This window comes from Lupinus angustifolius, chromosome LG20 (assembly GCF_001865875.1).
Source record: "Lupinus angustifolius cultivar Tanjil chromosome LG20, LupAngTanjil_v1.0, whole genome shotgun sequence".
In the NCBI taxonomy this organism is placed as follows: domain Eukaryota; kingdom Viridiplantae; phylum Streptophyta; class Magnoliopsida; order Fabales; family Fabaceae; genus Lupinus; species Lupinus angustifolius.
The window spans coordinates 605,013-622,832 of record NC_032028.1 but is presented as its reverse complement, the minus strand read 5'-3'; the positions used below and the strand labels follow the sequence as shown (position 1 = coordinate 622,832).

Sequence of the window (17,820 nt, the reverse complement as noted above, 5' to 3'; positions counted from 1 at the left end):
TAAAATAATTTTTAAATATATAAATTATTATATACACATGATTATATATTCTATAGTTATAAATTTAAAAGTGTAATATTTATACATTAAATGTAAATATTTATACACATTCAGTATATCATTAATAACATTTTATTTATATTAATTTTTTTGAAGATTAAATGGTGATAACAAATTATAGAAGATAATTTGATAGTGTATAAAACTTTTAAACATACATTTTTTAAAATTTTAAGGTTATATGAATTATTATAAATAATACATGAATAATAATATGTATAAAATATATACAATGTCAATATAAATATTTGTATATTGTATATAATTCATCACTATATTAGTTTTTCTTAAGAGAAAAATTGTAGATTAAATATAAATAGTAAATAATATGAAATATAAAAATATTATACAATCATATTTTTTTTCCCCATAAATCTTTGGAACTGATATTGGATTAGAAGCAATTATGGGTCAAGTAATCATTGTCTCTTACTTGATCCTAAATGTTGGTATAATTAACTTTTAAAAGTTGGACCTAGATTTGAAATTAAATTGACTGCAAATATGAATTGGGACAACTTTTGAACTCGAACATAAAACCGATTGAACATAATATATATATATATATATATATATCTTTTAGATATGTAATTTGACAATCTTTTACTTATTATTATAATCACGTAATTTAGCATAATAAATGATATATATATCATTAGTATAAACACAATTAAATAGAAATATATACAAATACGATAAATGAGTAATTCTAAGACGAATTATCTTTAGCTCATACATCATCTTAGATATTGTCCGAGTCTAACCAGATCATGACCACAACAAACGTGGCAGACTCTCACCCCTATATTGGATAAATATTACAAGGCTATCGCTTGCCGTATATAAATAATGTTTAGTTTGATCAGAAAGTGGTTCGTGTTTTCTCACAACCCACGTATCCATTCTCATCACCACCACCTTCTTCTTCTTCTCTTACTGATACATTCACTTTCTCTCTGTTTTGGTGAATGAAAATGACAAAAGTTTCATTAGCACTAGCTTTGAAAGCTCTTTTTGCTCTATTGGGAACTCTCATGGTCGCTACCCTTCTTTACACTCTCTTCACTGATGGCTTTCCATTTCGCATGGACCTTCTCACACCGTATTCTCTCTCTCTCTCTCATTCTCTTTCTTTCATTAACAAACTTCAATACTAATCATATATAATCTTATTCTTATTCTTTTTCTTCAGGTGGATGATTGCAACTTTGATTGATTTCTATATCAACGTTATACCCTTCGCTGTAACTACTCAACTATTTCTTTATGCTTAATGCAACTTTCTCTAATTCATAATATATCCAACTTCATTTTCATTTTCAATTTCTCTATCATATCAGATATGGGTTACTTACAAGGAATCAAATTGGTTCACTTCAATTCTCTGGATAATCTTGCTTATATGTCTTGGAAGGTGTTTTTTTTTTGTCATCATTCAATTTTATTTTAATTTAAAGATAATGTCTGCAATATTCCTTAAACAAATATTAAAATATGATACCTTTCCATGCTATAGTTGTCGCATAAAACAAAAATTCAATCATGTCATGGTTTCTTAGTTTCAGTTTAAAATATTGTAGCTGTTTGTAGTACAGAGATCTGATATTGTTATATCTTTTAAATGATTTTATGCATTGAGTTATACTTTTGTTTATGATTTCTATAGAAATTAATTAAATTTTGGTTATTTAGGTGTTATATTGACAGGAATTTATGTGGTTGTTATTTCCATATCTCTTACTTGAATTGATCATTGAATCATGTACTTTTGTTTCTCTGCTAATAAAGTCCATAAATTTCAAAGTTTCTTTTGTTTTACTTTCATTTGCTGCACCTATGATGAATGGCGGACGGCACTTATACTCTGGTTTCATAATTATGATCAGAATAAATAATATTCTTATGTGTACAAGCTCAAAGTTGTCATGAGTTTCTATGTCATTTCTAATATTGTTTATGATCATTTAAAGGAATTTCAGAACTGCGAATTTATTGTCACCATTTTTATCTTCTTGTTTTTCAATTGTTTCAGCATTACTACGTGTGCCTATATTGTTTTGCAATTTGCAAAGCTGTCATCTCAAGAATCTTCACAAGATCCTGTCTATTATGTTCTGTTGCGGCATCCAAACAAGTATGTTTACAGAAGCAGAACTACTGCCCCTACTACATCTGATTTTTTTATTAAGACAAAATAGAGTTATTAATTTTCTTTCTTCCATGGTTGATGGCTTCACTACAATTGGGGTCCAGTCTATGCTTCAACATCTTCTCTTTCTTTAGTTATCTGCTTATGGCTATGGTGATTGACCAATATCCTTTCTCTTGATTTTGAATGAAAAATGCTACTAGCTCACACACTTAACCCACATCACCTCACATTCTTACAGCGTTCACCATTCTTACACATCCCCTCTGATTTAGCCACCACATTCAGAAAGAGGGTGGTTAGATTTGTTGAGTTTGATTGACAGTTTGAAAAATCTCTGTTTTTATCATTTCAAAGAAGCAAATAAATTATACATGTTCTTACAACCATGGGTGCTCTATGTCTATGGCATTTGAAGATTTTGTTGTTGTTAAATCTATTAGATTTAGTGTGCAACTTGATGTTTTTATGCTATATTTTATGATAATTATTGTTTATCCAATCTGAGTAAACAATTCCAGCCATTTGGAATATTTATTGATGCACATATATATATATATGAAGAAGGGTGTTGGATGATATCTAGAGAACCCAACTTCATCATGAACTATGGTCTACTTTGCAGTATATATGATAGAACATTTTTACGTTCGTCATCAGCTCTGATTGTCTCTCATCTTTTCACATAGGAGTGGCACAGAACCAAAAAGGGAGCTTTCTTTTGTTGTGACTCTAAGAATCATTTTCAGCATTTTGGGTCTTTTAATGCTTGGAACTTTGGTGTACACTATTGTTACTGATGGTTCTCCTTTCCGGATGAAGCTTTTAACTCCGTAAGTGCTTCATATTTGTTTGTTGTTATTATTCTTGATGTCATTATGCTTGTTGTCGACATAATGATGATTGAACCTTTCTGATATAAGTGCAAGAGTTGCATGAGTGGAGCTTATATATTCTTCTTTTGCTTCTTGTGAGAAGTAACATTCCTCTCCTGTAACAGTACTTTGCTTTTTATTGCGCTATTATGCTTCTGTTTAGCTGACCGAATTGATCTATTTTCAACACTGTATCTAGGCTTTTTACTTCTTTATTGGTAAACTTTGCCACTCATTGTGAAGGAGTAGTAGTTTTAACTGAAGTGAAAGTGCATTGTGCACCATGAACCTTCTCAGACATTAGAAAAACCTTTGTTTGAAACATTTAGGTGGTGTGTGAGCATGTTGGCAATCTTCAATATGACTTTGACTCCAAACCGAATACCATCATAATAAATGGACTCCAAATGTGTGGATCATACCAGTTTTGTAGCCAACTCTACTTTTATAGGAAAGCAAGAACTTGATTTGATTCTGTAAAATGCAGTAGTTGCTCGTGTGATATGTGCATTGTGTCTCTTGGTAAACATTTGAAAGCTTAGGCATTGAGCATGTGGACCAACCTTGAATTTGGAATGATGCTATGTGTTTGCTATTTATTCTTTATTTTCATAAATTAATTTTCACCAAGGCCAAAGCACTTGCTTTCTGTGCTCAAAGAATTGTAAATTTACAACTTTGCATGCCATGTGAGTGCATTTTCTCTAAAGGTTTCTGCTTGTCCTGGTCATTTATATTTTAAGTGAATGTGATGTACTCCAAAATTGCAGGTGGCTGACAACAACACTAGTTGACTTCTACATCAATATTGTGGCGCTATCTGTATGTTTGTAATTCTTTATCTTAAGTCATCTTATGATCTCTCAATTATACAAAATAAAAATTTGTTGTCATCAAAGTTCAAGGAAGCACTTGAAAGTTTTCTTTTGTCCAAAAATAGATCTTAGACACTTCTTTTAAAAACAATTATGAATTACAGTGATATGATTTGATGGAAATGTATGTTCACAAGTCACCTTAACCAGTTTAAACCTGTTAAAGAAATAATTACAATATTCCTATCTGTCCTAGTTTTTTGGTGGCAGCCAATTAGGATGGTATCTTTTTAACTGGCTTTAATGCAGTGTAAGCCTAGAAAATAACTGTTTTATCAAAGAAAATGGAAAGATGGTAAATTCATTTAAGAGTACAATCAATCACTGGCGTAATGATTTACTTTAACTTGAGAAATCAATCCCATCTAGAACAGTGTATTTCCTAGTGCATTCTGGAGACTAGCAGGAAAATTTTTGTAAGGTTGTTTGCCTTATGAGATGAGATGGTCTCTAAGGTTGAGCCTCGGTGCAATAGTAAGGTTGTTTGCCTCATGACTTGAAGGTCATTGGTTCAAATCCTGGAAATAACCTATTCGATTGTGATGGTAAGGCTACGTGCATTTACCCTCATTGGACTCCACTAGGTGGCCTCGTGCATTGGGCCACCCTTTTTTAGATGAGATGCTCTCCCTATGATAGTCTTCTTTCACAGTTAAAAGCCAAAATTTCTTAAAAAATGGGTTCCCCCCTCCTTATATTGCTCATATCAGATGTCTGAATGAGGGCCACCTTCTTGCTATGTCTTACCATTCTGAATCTGGTATGAAATTATCAGTTTTAATGTAATAGAACCAAGATTGAGAATTTTACTTGAGATGTTTGAGCAATCAATGATTCTGCTTAGCCGGGGATGCCAACAGGTAGGTAACTGAAGAAAATCTTCCCATCTGAGGTAAAACCTAAATCTGATGTATGTTAACACCCTTAACCAGTTCAAGCCTGTCAAAAAAGTCATTCTAATATTCCTATCCTGTCCAAGCTTATTGGTGATAATGGGTTAGGATGGTGACTTTTTCACTGCCTGTTAATGCAATGTAACTGTGTAAGCCTAGAAAACAACCTTTTTTATTAAGCAAAATGAAAAGATGGTAAATTCATATAAGAGTGCAATCATCATGTAAACGTCTTTAGTCTACCCAGAGAAACCAACCGTTTATAACAGTGTATATTCTGGAGTTCTAGCAGAAAGAGTTTAATGATATTAGAAATAGTAGTCTTCTCATTGTCAATGCTTGTGAAAATTATCTGTTTGGCAACTGACCATTAAACGATATTGAGATAGTCAAAGTCAATGTACTTGTGCATTTAAGCATATGATCAATTATTACATAAGCATGATATTTTTTAAACTTTAGTGCATGTGCTTTTGTTTCAAATAAAGCATCCTGATTATTCCAATTATATCAGGTTTGGGTTGCCTACAAGGAATCTAGTTGGATTTCTTCAGTCTTTTGGATAATTCTATTGATATCTTTTGGCAGGTTAGTTCTCATGAGCCACAAAATTAATATCTCTTATTGCTTGTGCTTGATAATTACCTTCATCAAGAATTTTAACCAAATTGAGACTATGACGGGTTCTGATTTCAAACGACCCATAATTTAATTTCAAGTATACTTTGGTATAGATATCAAATTTAGTCACCTACCCTAGCATCAAGTGTCCATATTTTTGGTGGATGACGGTAGTTTACTTTTACAAAATTTCAGCATTACTGCTTGCGTCTACATTGTGTGGCAGCTGTTCCAGATATCTAGCCAAGATCCAGTTTACCTTGTTCTAGTCCATCGTGGTGACAGGCAAGTATAAAGCACTTGCTTATTTTGATTTTTGAACCTTCATATTTGGAATTGAAACAGACAGAAAGCAACAATGTAACATACTTCTGGGTTGGCAGAATACTTTAACTTTTGATAAGTATGTTCTGTCTGACTGATTTAACAGATAGCGTAAGAATGAAGGTCTTGAACCTTATGTTGCAGTAACCCCTTCTCATATTGTTCATAATTTACTTAGAAACGTTAATAATTGTGAATGTTAGGGCAGAAAACAAATATAAGGGGCTTCCTGGTGAGGCAATATAGCAATGGTGTTCATGAGCAAAATGGTGAGTAGTTAGAACTGCAGGGGGTGCTGTAATTGATCTCATTTTCTCTGTACATTATATCATTAGAATTTTGTTGTTGGAATTCTTGCAGTTCTTGAAGAAACTGCAGATGATCCTTTTCCTATAAATTCCATCACCATAGGCATCTGGATTTTGTCATGAACTAATTCAGATTGTTTTTGTACATACTTGTGTATTCTGTGAATTATATGGTACGGAGTAATGTTTGTTACTTACAATTATGTAACATGCATATCTCTTCATGTCGCTGGTTGACAGAATCAAACACTAGACATATGTCAAACATGTACTATTGGGTATATTTTTCTTGTTTTATTATATACATTTGTCAAACATATCATTGTTGAGAATTAATAAGGAAATGCTAAGAAGGTAGTCTCATTATGTTATGGATGCTGCATATTTGAAAATGACTGTCTCCAATAGAGATATCTGTAATATAGACAAAACCAAACGAAATCAAATCAAATCCAACCTTCAACAAAACGCCTCTTCCTTTTCCTTCCAAAAGTCCAAACTGAAATAACTGCAATATCACCAATCAGCGTGCGAAAAAGAGTGCCCTATTGATCAAAGTCGTACTCGATGCAAATAGTATAAAAATTAAAAACTGTAGTATTATGAAGTGACTCTTAGGTCGTTCTCCAATGATTATCTTTCAAACATCTTATAATCACACACACAATGGAGTTTTGTTGTTGAATGGTATGAACACAAAGTAATGAAGAAACAATAAGTAAGCAATGTAATAAAACGGCTAAATCTCTTTGTTTCGTTTGTTCGCAACTCATAATTCAATCATCGGTTTCAATAGATTAATTTCAGAATCCAATCATTATCTTCTTAATTTGCATAGCTTCACAACCTAAGCCTTTTATCTAATTATCGAATCTCCTGATGACCCGAAGATAAAAGTGTATGAGGCAATGCAAGTCCTCCTTGAAGCTGCATCAGGTTCTGAAGTGTGATTGAATGATTGAGCAGTAATCTCATTAGTGGTAGTGGTAGGCACATTGCATCCTGTCATGTGTGAATTGATTCTTGGGGTCTTTTGGAAATTTTCATTTTTATCAAGATTTGGTTTGTTTTTGTGGGATTTATTGGTTGGTGAGTTTGACATGGAGGGATTTAAGAATTTGTTTTGTTAGTCCTAGTGAGTAAAGGATATAGTTTATTAACCTTTGACAATTATATTTGTTTTATTTAGACCTATTATTATTATCCATGTAATTTATTTTATTTGTGTATCTAATTTTGGGTCAACATGGCTCTCTCTTATTTGATTGAATTATTTTTTGTGCATAATGTTTTTGGATTTGTCATGAAAACTTCATTGTTACTTGTTAGAACGTTCTATGATACATTAAGATATAGTTATCACAAGTGATAGAGTTGTCTAACACCATCCACCTTCCCTTTAGGCTCATTGCTAAATTAATGCTATATACTTTTCAATTATTATTACAACCATCTTTACATTCTCTCTTTTATTTTTCCTCATATACCTATCAATATTCACCCCTTATTTTAAAATAGGCCCACATTTTTTTATTAAAATAATCACGAGTTTAATAAATTACTAAATACTACTTATTTTACCTAATAATGCAATTGCCGAGAAATGAATCAGTCCATTATCTATAATTTATTCTCAATTATTATTAACTTTTAAAAAAATTGAGTAACATTTACACCCATAACCACTAGAATATGATAATCAAATAGTTTACATGGATGAAGTGTGAATCATAATCATTGTCACCCATTAAATAAAAAAATAAAAAATGCAGAATGTTATTTAAACCTCATAAACCCTAAAATAGGTTTTATCTGTTATTGATTATGCATTCCCACATAGAAAGAATCCTTTGGAACGAGGACGAAATCTCGAAGCGAGTTTCTGAACTCGCTGCTCTAATCACTGCCGACTTTCCCAATTCTTCTCCGCCGCCCGTCATCGTCGGCGTCGCCACCGGTGCGCTAATCTTCTTGGCTGACCTCGTTCGCAAAATCAACCTTCCCATCACCGTTGATGTCATCAGAGCTGAATCCTACGGTTCCGGAACCGTTTCCAATGGAGCACCTATAGTTTCAGTGGGTCTCAAAGTTGACATTAAGGGACGCCACGTCATCTTGGTATCCCCTCTCGATACAAATCTTTTCCTTCGGTTATGTTTTGCTGCTTCATAACAAATTTAATGCAAATGATGAATTGGAACAACATGATTTATGATATATAAAACTATAGGGGAAATGATATAGAATGAATTTTAGAGATAATGTTTTGTCAAAAGATGATTTATTATATATTATTAGAGTTTAAAATCTATGCACCGACAGTTTATTAAACTGTCAACTCATCACCACCGTTGATTTGTATTACTTTTGTTTGAGAGTATGGTGTTTAACAAATCGGATGACTTGCTGACAGTGTAAAAAAAACATTATACATATTATTACGACGTTTTGTCCATGTAGCTTCGTGGGATAAAGGTTTGGTCGGTGTTGTTGAAGTATATAAAAAAGGTTGAAATTGTATTTTTTGTAGAATTGGAATGTTATCACTTTGTTTCTGCAGACAAGTGTATAGATGAAAATATATGCCATCTTATTACAGATGTATTGTGTTACTTGGATCAAAAATATGTATTTTGAAATTTAAGTGACATCCCTAGTTATAATTTAGAAGAAATGCTACTTCAGTGGAAGCTTTGGTTGTCATTATTATGATCTCAAAACGAGTGAAGTTCAAGGGAAACAAAAAATTTGTAATTTTACTTTTCTTTTCAGTTTCATTTGTACTTTCGTTTAATCTGTGATTTATTTATTTTTTCTCTCCTCTTTCCTTGCAACGTGCGTATTTATTTGTTTATTTTTATATATGCTTAATTGATAAACTCTTCAAATCATTAAGCTTTGATTGATAATTAGGTGGAAGACATCGTAGACACAGGGCATACTCTGTCTAAGGTTATTGCGGACTTGGAATCAAAAGGAGCATCCTCTATCTCTGTGTGCACTTTCCTTGATAAACCAGCAAGGAGAAAAGTTAATTTTAAGCCTGTTGGTGAAGGGAAAATCTATAGGGGATTTGAGGTATGATGCTCTCTCCCCTTTTATATGTTTTGGGGTGTTGGTATTTTCTTTAGCAGTCAAATGCATGTGTTAACATGTGCTTATGTTATATGTCATAGGTTGCGCAATTGAATCATGATGTCTTAGGGGCGTTATAAAACATTAACTATTAAGATGCCACTATGCAGTGTAATTTATTATTTTCACACCTGCTTTAATCTCTAATAACCAATATTCCTCTGCTTTTCTTCCTCACTGTTTTTATAAGCTAAATTGTTTATTGGAAAAGTATAAGAAAATGAGTCTGCACCAAAAATAAATAAATAAAGAAAATGACTCTTGCTTGTAATATGAATGAGTTTGTTTAAAAGCAGGCATGGTTGTATTGGTAATCTGAAAATTATTACCCACGACCACTACTACCTTTTTGAGATTATCCATCAATCAGGTAATAGTTTTTGGTATTCACATCTTGGTTATAAGAATTGAATTTAAAACCTGCAGTTCCTTCTGACCTCTTCATGTGTCTTTATACCAAGGTATCATTATCAAGGTCCGGTTAAACTTTGGAGTTGGAGTGTAGTGTAGATATGCTGGTGGAGTTATGATAATTTTTAGTTTCAAATTTTCTGCTCTAGCTGCTATTTATCTGCCTAAATAATATTTATAGCATGAATCTCAGTAATTTGTAAAAATTGTCCCTAGACTGTAGTACTTATTTAGATTTCATACTCCAACACCTAGCTGCTTTTAATTGCAACTTAAATCCCCAATATTTGATGGTGATTATAGTTTCTATGTTCTTAAGTCTTAAAAATAGTACTCAATGTTATGCAGAGTCCAGACTATTTCGTTGTTGGTTATGGATTGGATTATGCAGAAATCTATAGGAACTTGCCTTACATTGGAGTCTTGAAGCCTGAACATTACATGTAATGTTATATTTTAGTTTCTACTTGCCACACATGGAACTAGGAGGGATTAACATAAGGAAACTAGAAGAAATAGTATAAGATGGGCTTTTGCCATGCAATTTTCATGGCTGCCCTGAAACTATTAATTGTTCTTAATTGTTCATTTTAATTTCACAATTATCTTATTTGAGCAACATGATCGTGTGTTACTTGGTGTGCAAACATACTTGATAGTTGATACCACATGAAACTCTGCTCCTAGTTTGTATTGTAATAAACATTGCTCATAAATTTCGTCTGTTATTGTCCTTAAGCAACAATGTATCCATACTCTCTCTCATGGGAAAAAGAAAATGAGCAAGTATAGATATATATTCGAATTTAGTTAAATCAAATAAAATCTTAAAGATAAATTAAATAATATTACAATAATATGCGAAGGCGAGGGCAACATGGCCTGTTTCCTTTTGTCTTATAACACACTGCAATCTTTGACTGTTTTTTACTTTCTGAGCTTCACTGTCCACATTTATATATTTTATTTAGTTACATTATTATTCTTTAAATTTAACTTCATTGCAATAATATGATATGTTAAAACTGAGTTTATATTAAACTTAATTCAGTTTTAATTAAATAACTTGATTATGGTTGAACATTAGTTTACTCTTCAGAAAAGGCATTTAAGTTGTTTGAAGCCAATTATTAGTCAAGGAAATTTCAGGGCCATATAGAACTTTTAATTTTTCCTGACAGCCCCACACCTTTTGTCTCTCTTTTTCTTGTTCCCTTTCCTATGTGACAAACCAATTTCTAAAGAGAAAATATAGTGTAGAACTGAATGGAATTATCAGCAGAATTTTAGGCACAAAAACTGGGACCATTCAACTAGCATACACGTAAATGACAAATGTTGGTGCAATCTCTAGATGCTTGAACACAACATGATCCGAATATGTTGATTTAAAAAATTCATAAAATAATTGAAAGATATATAAATAAAAAATTTCTAAAAACCATTGAAGTATCCCAGTCAGTATGGAAACCACATCCATTCTGAACTATATAGGTGCTATTTAGTGAGAAAGAATTTTCTTTAGTATCTGATAGAGTAGTTGTTGTTTTTACACTTTCTTGTAAGGATAAAAATATCATTATATTTGTATATAAAGGATAAAAACGTCTCAATACTGTTTTTTTTCTTCTACTTTTGTTTCACTATACTCTCTCGTACTCGAAAGGATCTTCACCCCGACCTAGCAGTCAAGTATATAGGGTTGTACAAATCAGTAAGACATGGATTAGCATGAAGAAAACATGACATGAGCTAGCATGTTATTCAGCAGTAAAATGTTCCAAACATACAAGCACTACTACTACAACTTCACATGACATCCCAAACTGCAAGACAATTGATATCTATATTTCAAAAACTGTACAAACAACAATATCCGTTTTAATTAAACATCATTTCAACTAGATTTCTACTCTCAAAGTTTCCATACTACAGCACATTGTTTTCATCTGGCAATAGATGTAATTCAATCACTAACCATCTGAAGTAAAAGAAAGAACTAAGAACAAAAAAAATCATCTTTGATTTGAGGATTGTTTTATTAGAGGTTGAGAAGTTTTGTTCATTTCTTCAGGCTGACTCTTCACCTCCATCAGCAGTGCAATCACTTCCTTCATGGTGGGTCGCTCCGCCGGGGAAGAGTTCACACAAAACATAGCAATTCCAAGTGTTTGAAGCATCTCTTGCACCATTTGATTTGATAGACTTTGGAGCTTTGTATCTAGTATTGACACTGCTGGTTCAAAACTTCCCATCTTCCTCTTAACCCATTCAACTATGTGTTGCCCATCTCCGACATTAGATTCAACAGCACTACGCCCGCTTAGTATCTCTAGCAATACTACTCCATAACTGTACACATCACTCTTCTCTGTTATGTTCATGGAGTAGCCATACTCTACATTGATGATAGCAGCACATGGTTAGAACTTGGAATTTAAACCAGCAGCAAAAACATTACAATAAATGTTGATCCAAAATATTGTTGAGACTGAACTGAATTTATGCATATTGTTACTACTACTTTGGATGGCATATAACAAATATTCTTTAGTCAAATAAAAATGAACTGAAATAAATAGCTCTTAGAGAATTGGTTTTGTAAATTATGTAAAGGGTGTAAACATTTAAATAGTTAAAGGAAAGGTTAAGAAAGTTACATATATACCTGGGGCAATATAACCATAGGAACCAGCAACTCTGGACATTGCATGATGATAAGTTGGTGAAATCATTTGCTTTGCAAGACCAAAATCTGCCAGATATGCCTCAAACTTGGAATCTAGAAGTATGTTATTGCACTTAACATCTCTGTGGAGAATTGTAGGTACACAATCATGGTGAAGGTAAGCTAGACCTTGAGCTGTTCCAACAGCAATCTTGTATCTAATTTCCCAGTCTAAGTTCCTGTTCCCTTCTAAAAGCTGTCTTAGATTACCATTTGGGATGAAGTTATAGAGAAGAAGCTTAACACTTCTATTAGAACAATATCCTAGGAGCTTCACAATGTTTCGATGCCGGATATAACCGAGAATCTGAATTTCTGCAGCAAAAGAATCCACAGTTTCATCTTCTTTGTTTGCTTTCCAAAGCTTTTTCACTGCTATCAACTCTCCATTAGGCATCTCAGCCTTATAGACAATGCCAGAACAACCCTTTCCGATCACATTCTCATCCTTCAAGCAATCCAAGATGTTATCTATGCTGAAGTTTAGCTTTTGAAATGGGATGAAGGTCCAAGGATAAGAGAAATCCTCTGATGTGGAACCTGATATCCCCAAATTTTTTTCAACCTTGTATCTATGACTCCGAGTTACTATAATCCATGATGCAATGACAATTATGGTAACCGAAGCTAGAATCACCAATATCAGAACTATGGTTTTTGCATATTGCAAACAATTTTTCCGAATAAAATTTGAAGAACATGTAGTTCCATCAACGGACTGGCATAGATGGTAGTTCTGAAGATATGAATTAGAAGATAAAGTTCTGAAGAATGGAGTTACCGGGATAGGGCCTGAAAAGTTGTTGTAGGAGACGTTGAGGTAAGTGAGACTAGTGAGAGAACCAAGAAGCTTGATTGTTCCATGAAGCATATTATTAGAAAGATCAAGTGATTGCAACTGTGTCAAAACAGACATTGAGTCTGGGATTTCTCCTGTGAATGCATTTGAGCTTAAGTCCAAACTGATGGTTAAGCTTGTAATATAACCAATCTCAGGAGGTATGCCACCAGAAAGGTTGTTGCAACTCAAATCCAATAGAGTCAGCTTCTGCAAGTTTCTAATGGATTTTGGAATTGATCCTGTTAGTGAATTATTGTTGAGGATGAGCTTGTTCAAATAACTCAAGTTTCCAAAGCTCCAAGGAATTTCACCTGTTAAAGTGTTTCTACTGAGATCAAGCTGCTCCAAATTTTCAAGTTCACCGATCGTAGATGGAATCTCCTCAGTTAGGTAGTTCTTATGCACATCCAAAAGCTCAAGAACTGTGATGTTAGCAATCTCCACTGGTAAGCTTCCAGAGAAGTTGTTCATGTACAAGTCAAGAAACACCAGATTCTGAAGTTGGCCTATCTCTTTAGGAATCTGTCCTGAAAGCTGGTTTTCTCCAACCCTCAGCCTCACTAGAGATTCACAATTTGCAACAGTTGGTGGAAGCCTTCCAGTTAATGAGTTTCCAAGAAGAAGAAGCTTACTCAGCTTCTTCAAACTGAAAATCTCATCAGGAATAGAACCTGTGAGGTTGTTCCTTGAGAGGTCAAGTGCATAGAGTTCAGTGCAGTTACCAAAAGAGGATGGTATGGTTCCAGACACTGAATTACCCCACATGAAAAAACTCTGCAGAAACTTCAACTTGCCAACTTGCCATGGAATTTTACCTGATAACTGATTCTTATCGAGCTGAACTGTGGCAAGGCTTGTGCAGTTACTTAACTGCCATGGTATTTGACCTGTGAGTGAATTGTCTGATAGATGAAGCTGTTCCAGAACCACTAGCTTCCCAAAGTCCACAGGTATTTCACCTGAGAGCTCATTAGAAGAGACATCAAATATAACAAGTGATGAACAGTTTGAAATCTCAGATGGGATTGGTCCAGATAATGCATTCCCCCAAAGGAGCATGCTAGTAAGTTTTTGCAACTTACTCAGGTGAGGAGGGATAGAGCCAGTGAGCTTATTCATGTGCAAATAAAGATTTCTCAACTCAGAACACAAACCAAGTTCATAAGGTATTGAACCAGAAATTTCAGTATCATAAAGTGCTAATGTTTGGAGATTAATCAAGTTACCAAATGTAGATGGAATGGAACCTGAAAGTCCAGTAGCAGCTGCACCAAATGTGGTGAGGTTGGAGAGTAGGCCTAACTGTGAAGGAATTTGTCCTGTAAGATATGGATTACCACCTATCCTAAACTGCTGAAGAGATATCAAAGAGCCTAACTGTGATGGGATTGAACTATTGAGGAGATTGTCTTGAAGGCAAAGAACTTGAAGAGAAGTTAGATTAGCAAGATGTTGAGGAATGGTTCCTGTTAATCTGTTAGAGTTCAAGAAAAGAAACTGAAGGGAAGAAAGCCTTCCAAGTTCATCAGGAATGGAACCTGTGAGAGAGTTTGAGGAGAGGTCAAGGAGTTGAAGATGTGATAGTTGGCCAAAAGAGGGTGGAATGGAGCCAGAAACATTGGTGGAAGAGAGGTTGAGAAGTTGAAGCATTGATAGAGATGATAGTTGAGGAGGCAAATAGGAAATGTTAAGAAAAGTATCTGGAATAGAGACAGAAATAACTCTACCTTGTGGAGAGCAAGTTATGCCATTCCATGAACATGGTGTTGAGCTTGAAGGGTTCCATGAAGAGAGAACAGAAGGTGATGACTTAAGTGAAAGAAGGGCTTCTCCATCATGTGAGAGAGAAGTGACTTCTATCTTTGTCATGGTGAGGCAGAACAAAAATAACAACAGAATGGTAACACTATGAGGAACAGTATTTTCCATTTGGAATGTGAAAAGTGGTAATGATAAAGAACAAGGTTTGGTTATAAGTTCACTATGTCAATCTTCTAAGCTATTGAAGATGATGGTGGTAAATGAAACATAAACTGAATCTAGAAAAAGTCCACTGAATGAGACAAAATGCATGTGAAGAAGGATTGGTGTTGAGGTAAGATGCTTAAGTTTCACACAAACATATTCAATACCTGCATGTGAAACAAAAGAGACAGTATCATATGTATGATTAAGAAGGAAGATAATACACCTGAGATATTATAGATTTGTAGTCAAATGAATGGACAGTGAATAACAACAATGGTATCTATATCTCTACCTTAACAGAAAGTACCTTTACTATATCTCTATCTGTTACCAAAACCAGCATATATGATGATGCTAACTATGCTGCTATTCATGTAGTTTTTTGTGTATTCACCATTATTGGGTTCAAAGCACTTTGAAAAACTCTCACTCACATTTAGTATACACATCTTTGTATAGTACTAGTATTGTGGTAAGTTGTGACAATCTCAGTTGATGTGTGATTGGGACAATAGCAAAAGATTCAGAGCTGTGTGTGTCTCTCTCTCTCTATGGAAAATAGAGTTAGGTGCCAAGGCACAACATAATATATATATATATATAAAGAGTTGGAGATTGTGAAAGTTTAAAGGGTTGGAGTAAGCAAAACTATTTCAATGTCATTCTTAAACTATTTATATTTGTATTACTTGTTTAAAGAATCAATGATAATAAAACGTGAATGGTGGATAATGTAATCACAAATTAGAAGTATAAAACTCAATAACTCATACATTATACGTAGATACATTTTATACAAGAAAATTATTAATAAAATAAGTATAAAGAAAAGATAGATAAGTCTCACTATTAAGTAAAAAAGCACTTAAATTTATTGATTATCTTATAAATAATAATGTGGTTAGTGATTATTTGTGAAAAGATGGAATTAAGAAAGGTTAGAGTGACTTGATTAGCGAGAAAGAGGAGGTGGGTTTGTTTTGGGAGTGGAGCACATGAGAGAGGGAAGATTTTGGAATAGATTAGGGCACAGGTAACGATTAAGGATTATTTATTAAGGCATAGATTTTTACGGGAGCACATCTGCTATACCACAAGTTATGTCAGCACACGTGCTATTAGTTTGTCATTGGTTGAATAAATTAAGATATGCCACTACAGATGTGTACCCGGTTTTCACTGTTTTTCTTACAATTCAGTTCTACGAGGCTATCTCTCATCAATGTCACCATTTTTTAGAATTGAGAACCTTTTATGGATCATTTTTCCATGCTTGTTTTTTTATAATCCCAGTCATTTTTTAGGTAATATTATTAGAAACCTTACCATGTATTTTTTTTATAATCCCGGTCATTATCTTATTGCCCTTGTTGGATTTAGCATACATGTTTTTTTTTTATTTATTTAAGATCAAGTACCTAAGCATCCTTATAGATTAAAGCAACCAACAAGTCGTTGTTTTATTAGTGTAAAATTTCGTTAAATCCCACATAGATCAAAAAAAGTTACATGTTCAATTTCTGAGAACGATATTTATCGGAATGGACAATCTCAAAATGTGAAACACTAACAATATATATTATAAAAACCCTAACCAACTAGAGGATGGAGGTGTGGGGTAAGCAATAGTTAGTACTATGTACTAAGTGTATTGATTAACACTACAAAAATGATGCAAAATTGCACACCACATGCTTGGTGTGTAACCCTCTATATTATGGTGGGGACAATAAACAATTTTGAATGCTTCAGGTTCATCAAAATTACTGTATGTGCCTCATTTTTTTATTACACTTGAGTTTCATGGAGCCCCCAACCCTATAATGGCAATAGGAGGTGCCAGATTTCTCACTCAGATTCTCAATTAGTACACCAATTTTCTTATTAATGAATTCGTTTGTTTGTCTTAATTAGTGCCCCCAACCTTTTTTTGTTTTTATCCTCCTGGAGCAATCATGTCTGAGTCAGAAATATCTCTCAGCGAGTATTTTTTCATCCACAATGCTCATATCTGAGACCTTGTTTAAGGAGAATCAAATATGTATCAATTGAACCAAGCCGCACTTCCTAAATATGTGTAAAAAATAAACAATTATAGCATGTTATAAATATGTTAGAAAATATCAAAGTATATGTGTGACATGGGTAAACGACATAACTAGCTAAGTAATGTTGTTGAATTTTTGTTTTCTAGATACCAATAGTAGTAGACTAGTGCTAGTATAATGAATTATTTGCTTTAGTACATGATAAAATAGTATTATGGATTTTGTTAATCTTTTGCTTTAGTACATGATAAAAATGGGAATCATCCTTTAAGAAATTAAAGGTATCAAAGGTATTCCATAATCCTTTTTGGATAAAAAATTAATCGAATCATTACCATTTTTGTCATTCTAACGATGTAGTGAGATCTTACATCATTTAACATTTTGACCAACACATCCTTAGTAACTGAGTCTTAATTATAACATGAGCATGAATCTTGGTGCGAATTATGAGTTTGAATTATTCATTTATGCTTAAAACTCCAAAATTTCATCATTCTTCTCATGACATGTGACATGTGTTATATAGACTGAATGAATGTATAACTCTGCAAATTTTGACAAGTACAGCATGTACTCATGTA

General features: G+C 33.3%; 3 protein-coding genes across 15 annotated transcripts; 2 read left to right on the top strand and 1 right to left on the bottom strand.

Moving 5' to 3' along the window:
* Positions 936 to 6,388, top strand: LOC109335813. 11 transcript variants are annotated; one of them, XR_002106263.1, is made up of 11 exons: positions 936 to 1,162; positions 1,253 to 1,304; positions 1,401 to 1,474; positions 2,093 to 2,194; positions 2,899 to 3,042; positions 3,855 to 3,906; positions 5,367 to 5,440; positions 5,669 to 5,758; positions 6,006 to 6,055; positions 6,162 to 6,179; positions 6,223 to 6,388. XR_002106263.1 is itself a non-coding variant. In XM_019572011.1 (11 exons), the coding sequence occupies exons 1-9, from the start codon at positions 1,029 to 1,031 to the stop codon at positions 6,041 to 6,043; spliced, it is 765 nt and encodes a 254-aa protein (XP_019427556.1). In that variant the 5' UTR covers positions 936 to 1,028; the 3' UTR covers positions 6,044 to 6,055; positions 6,162 to 6,179; positions 6,223 to 6,388. The 11 variants fall into 11 exon arrangements, 9 of the variants coding, with proteins under 9 accessions (XP_019427556.1, XP_019427561.1, XP_019427558.1 ...); XR_002106262.1 differs by having other exon boundaries at positions 6,006 to 6,066; positions 6,158 to 6,179; XM_019572011.1 differs by having other exon boundaries at positions 6,001 to 6,055.
* Positions 7,895 to 10,270, top strand: LOC109335816 (hypoxanthine-guanine phosphoribosyltransferase). Its single transcript, XM_019572018.1, has 3 exons — positions 7,895 to 8,223; positions 9,019 to 9,183; positions 10,000 to 10,270. The coding sequence occupies exons 1-3, from the start codon at positions 7,930 to 7,932 to the stop codon at positions 10,096 to 10,098; spliced, it is 558 nt and encodes a 185-aa protein (XP_019427563.1). The 5' UTR covers positions 7,895 to 7,929; the 3' UTR covers positions 10,099 to 10,270.
* Positions 11,368 to 15,591, bottom strand: LOC109335807 (probable LRR receptor-like serine/threonine-protein kinase At1g34110). Of its 3 annotated transcripts, none has more exons than XM_019571993.1 (3): positions 15,481 to 15,588; positions 12,320 to 15,352; positions 11,368 to 12,049 (listed from the first exon to the last, which is right to left on the bottom strand). In XM_019571993.1, exons 2-3 carry the CDS (start codon positions 15,147 to 15,149, stop codon positions 11,667 to 11,669), a joined length of 3,213 nt encoding a protein of 1,070 aa, XP_019427538.1. In that variant the 5' UTR covers positions 15,150 to 15,352; positions 15,481 to 15,588; the 3' UTR covers positions 11,368 to 11,666. The 3 variants fall into 3 exon arrangements, with proteins under 3 accessions (XP_019427538.1, XP_019427539.1, XP_019427537.1); XM_019571994.1 differs by having other exon boundaries at positions 15,496 to 15,586; XM_019571992.1 differs by having other exon boundaries at positions 12,320 to 15,591.

Excerpts from the sequence above, each read along its gene's own strand:
- LOC109335813 (XM_019572011.1), top strand. The coding sequence starts at position 1,029 with ATGAAAATGACAAAAGTTTCATTAGCACTAGCTTTGAAAGCTCTTTTT. Across the intron at positions 1,475-2,092 it reads TTGCTTATATGTCTTGGAAG|CATTACTACGTGTGCCTATA; the intron begins GTGTTTTTTTTT and ends CAATTGTTTCAG. Across the intron at positions 2,195-2,898 it reads CTGTTGCGGCATCCAAACAA|GAGTGGCACAGAACCAAAAA; the intron begins GTATGTTTACAG and ends CTTTTCACATAG.
- LOC109335816 (XM_019572018.1), top strand. The coding sequence starts at position 7,930 with ATGCATTCCCACATAGAAAGAATCCTTTGGAACGAGGACGAAATCTCG. Across the intron at positions 8,224-9,018 it reads AGGGACGCCACGTCATCTTG|GTGGAAGACATCGTAGACAC; the intron begins GTATCCCCTCTC and ends ATTGATAATTAG. Across the intron at positions 9,184-9,999 it reads AAATCTATAGGGGATTTGAG|AGTCCAGACTATTTCGTTGT; the intron begins GTATGATGCTCT and ends AATGTTATGCAG.
- LOC109335807 (XM_019571992.1), bottom strand. The coding sequence starts at position 15,149 with ATGGAAAATACTGTTCCTCATAGTGTTACCATTCTGTTGTTATTTTTG. Across the intron at positions 12,050-12,319 it reads CTATGGTTATATTGCCCCAG|AGTATGGCTACTCCATGAAC; the intron begins GTATATATGTAA and ends TCATCAATGTAG.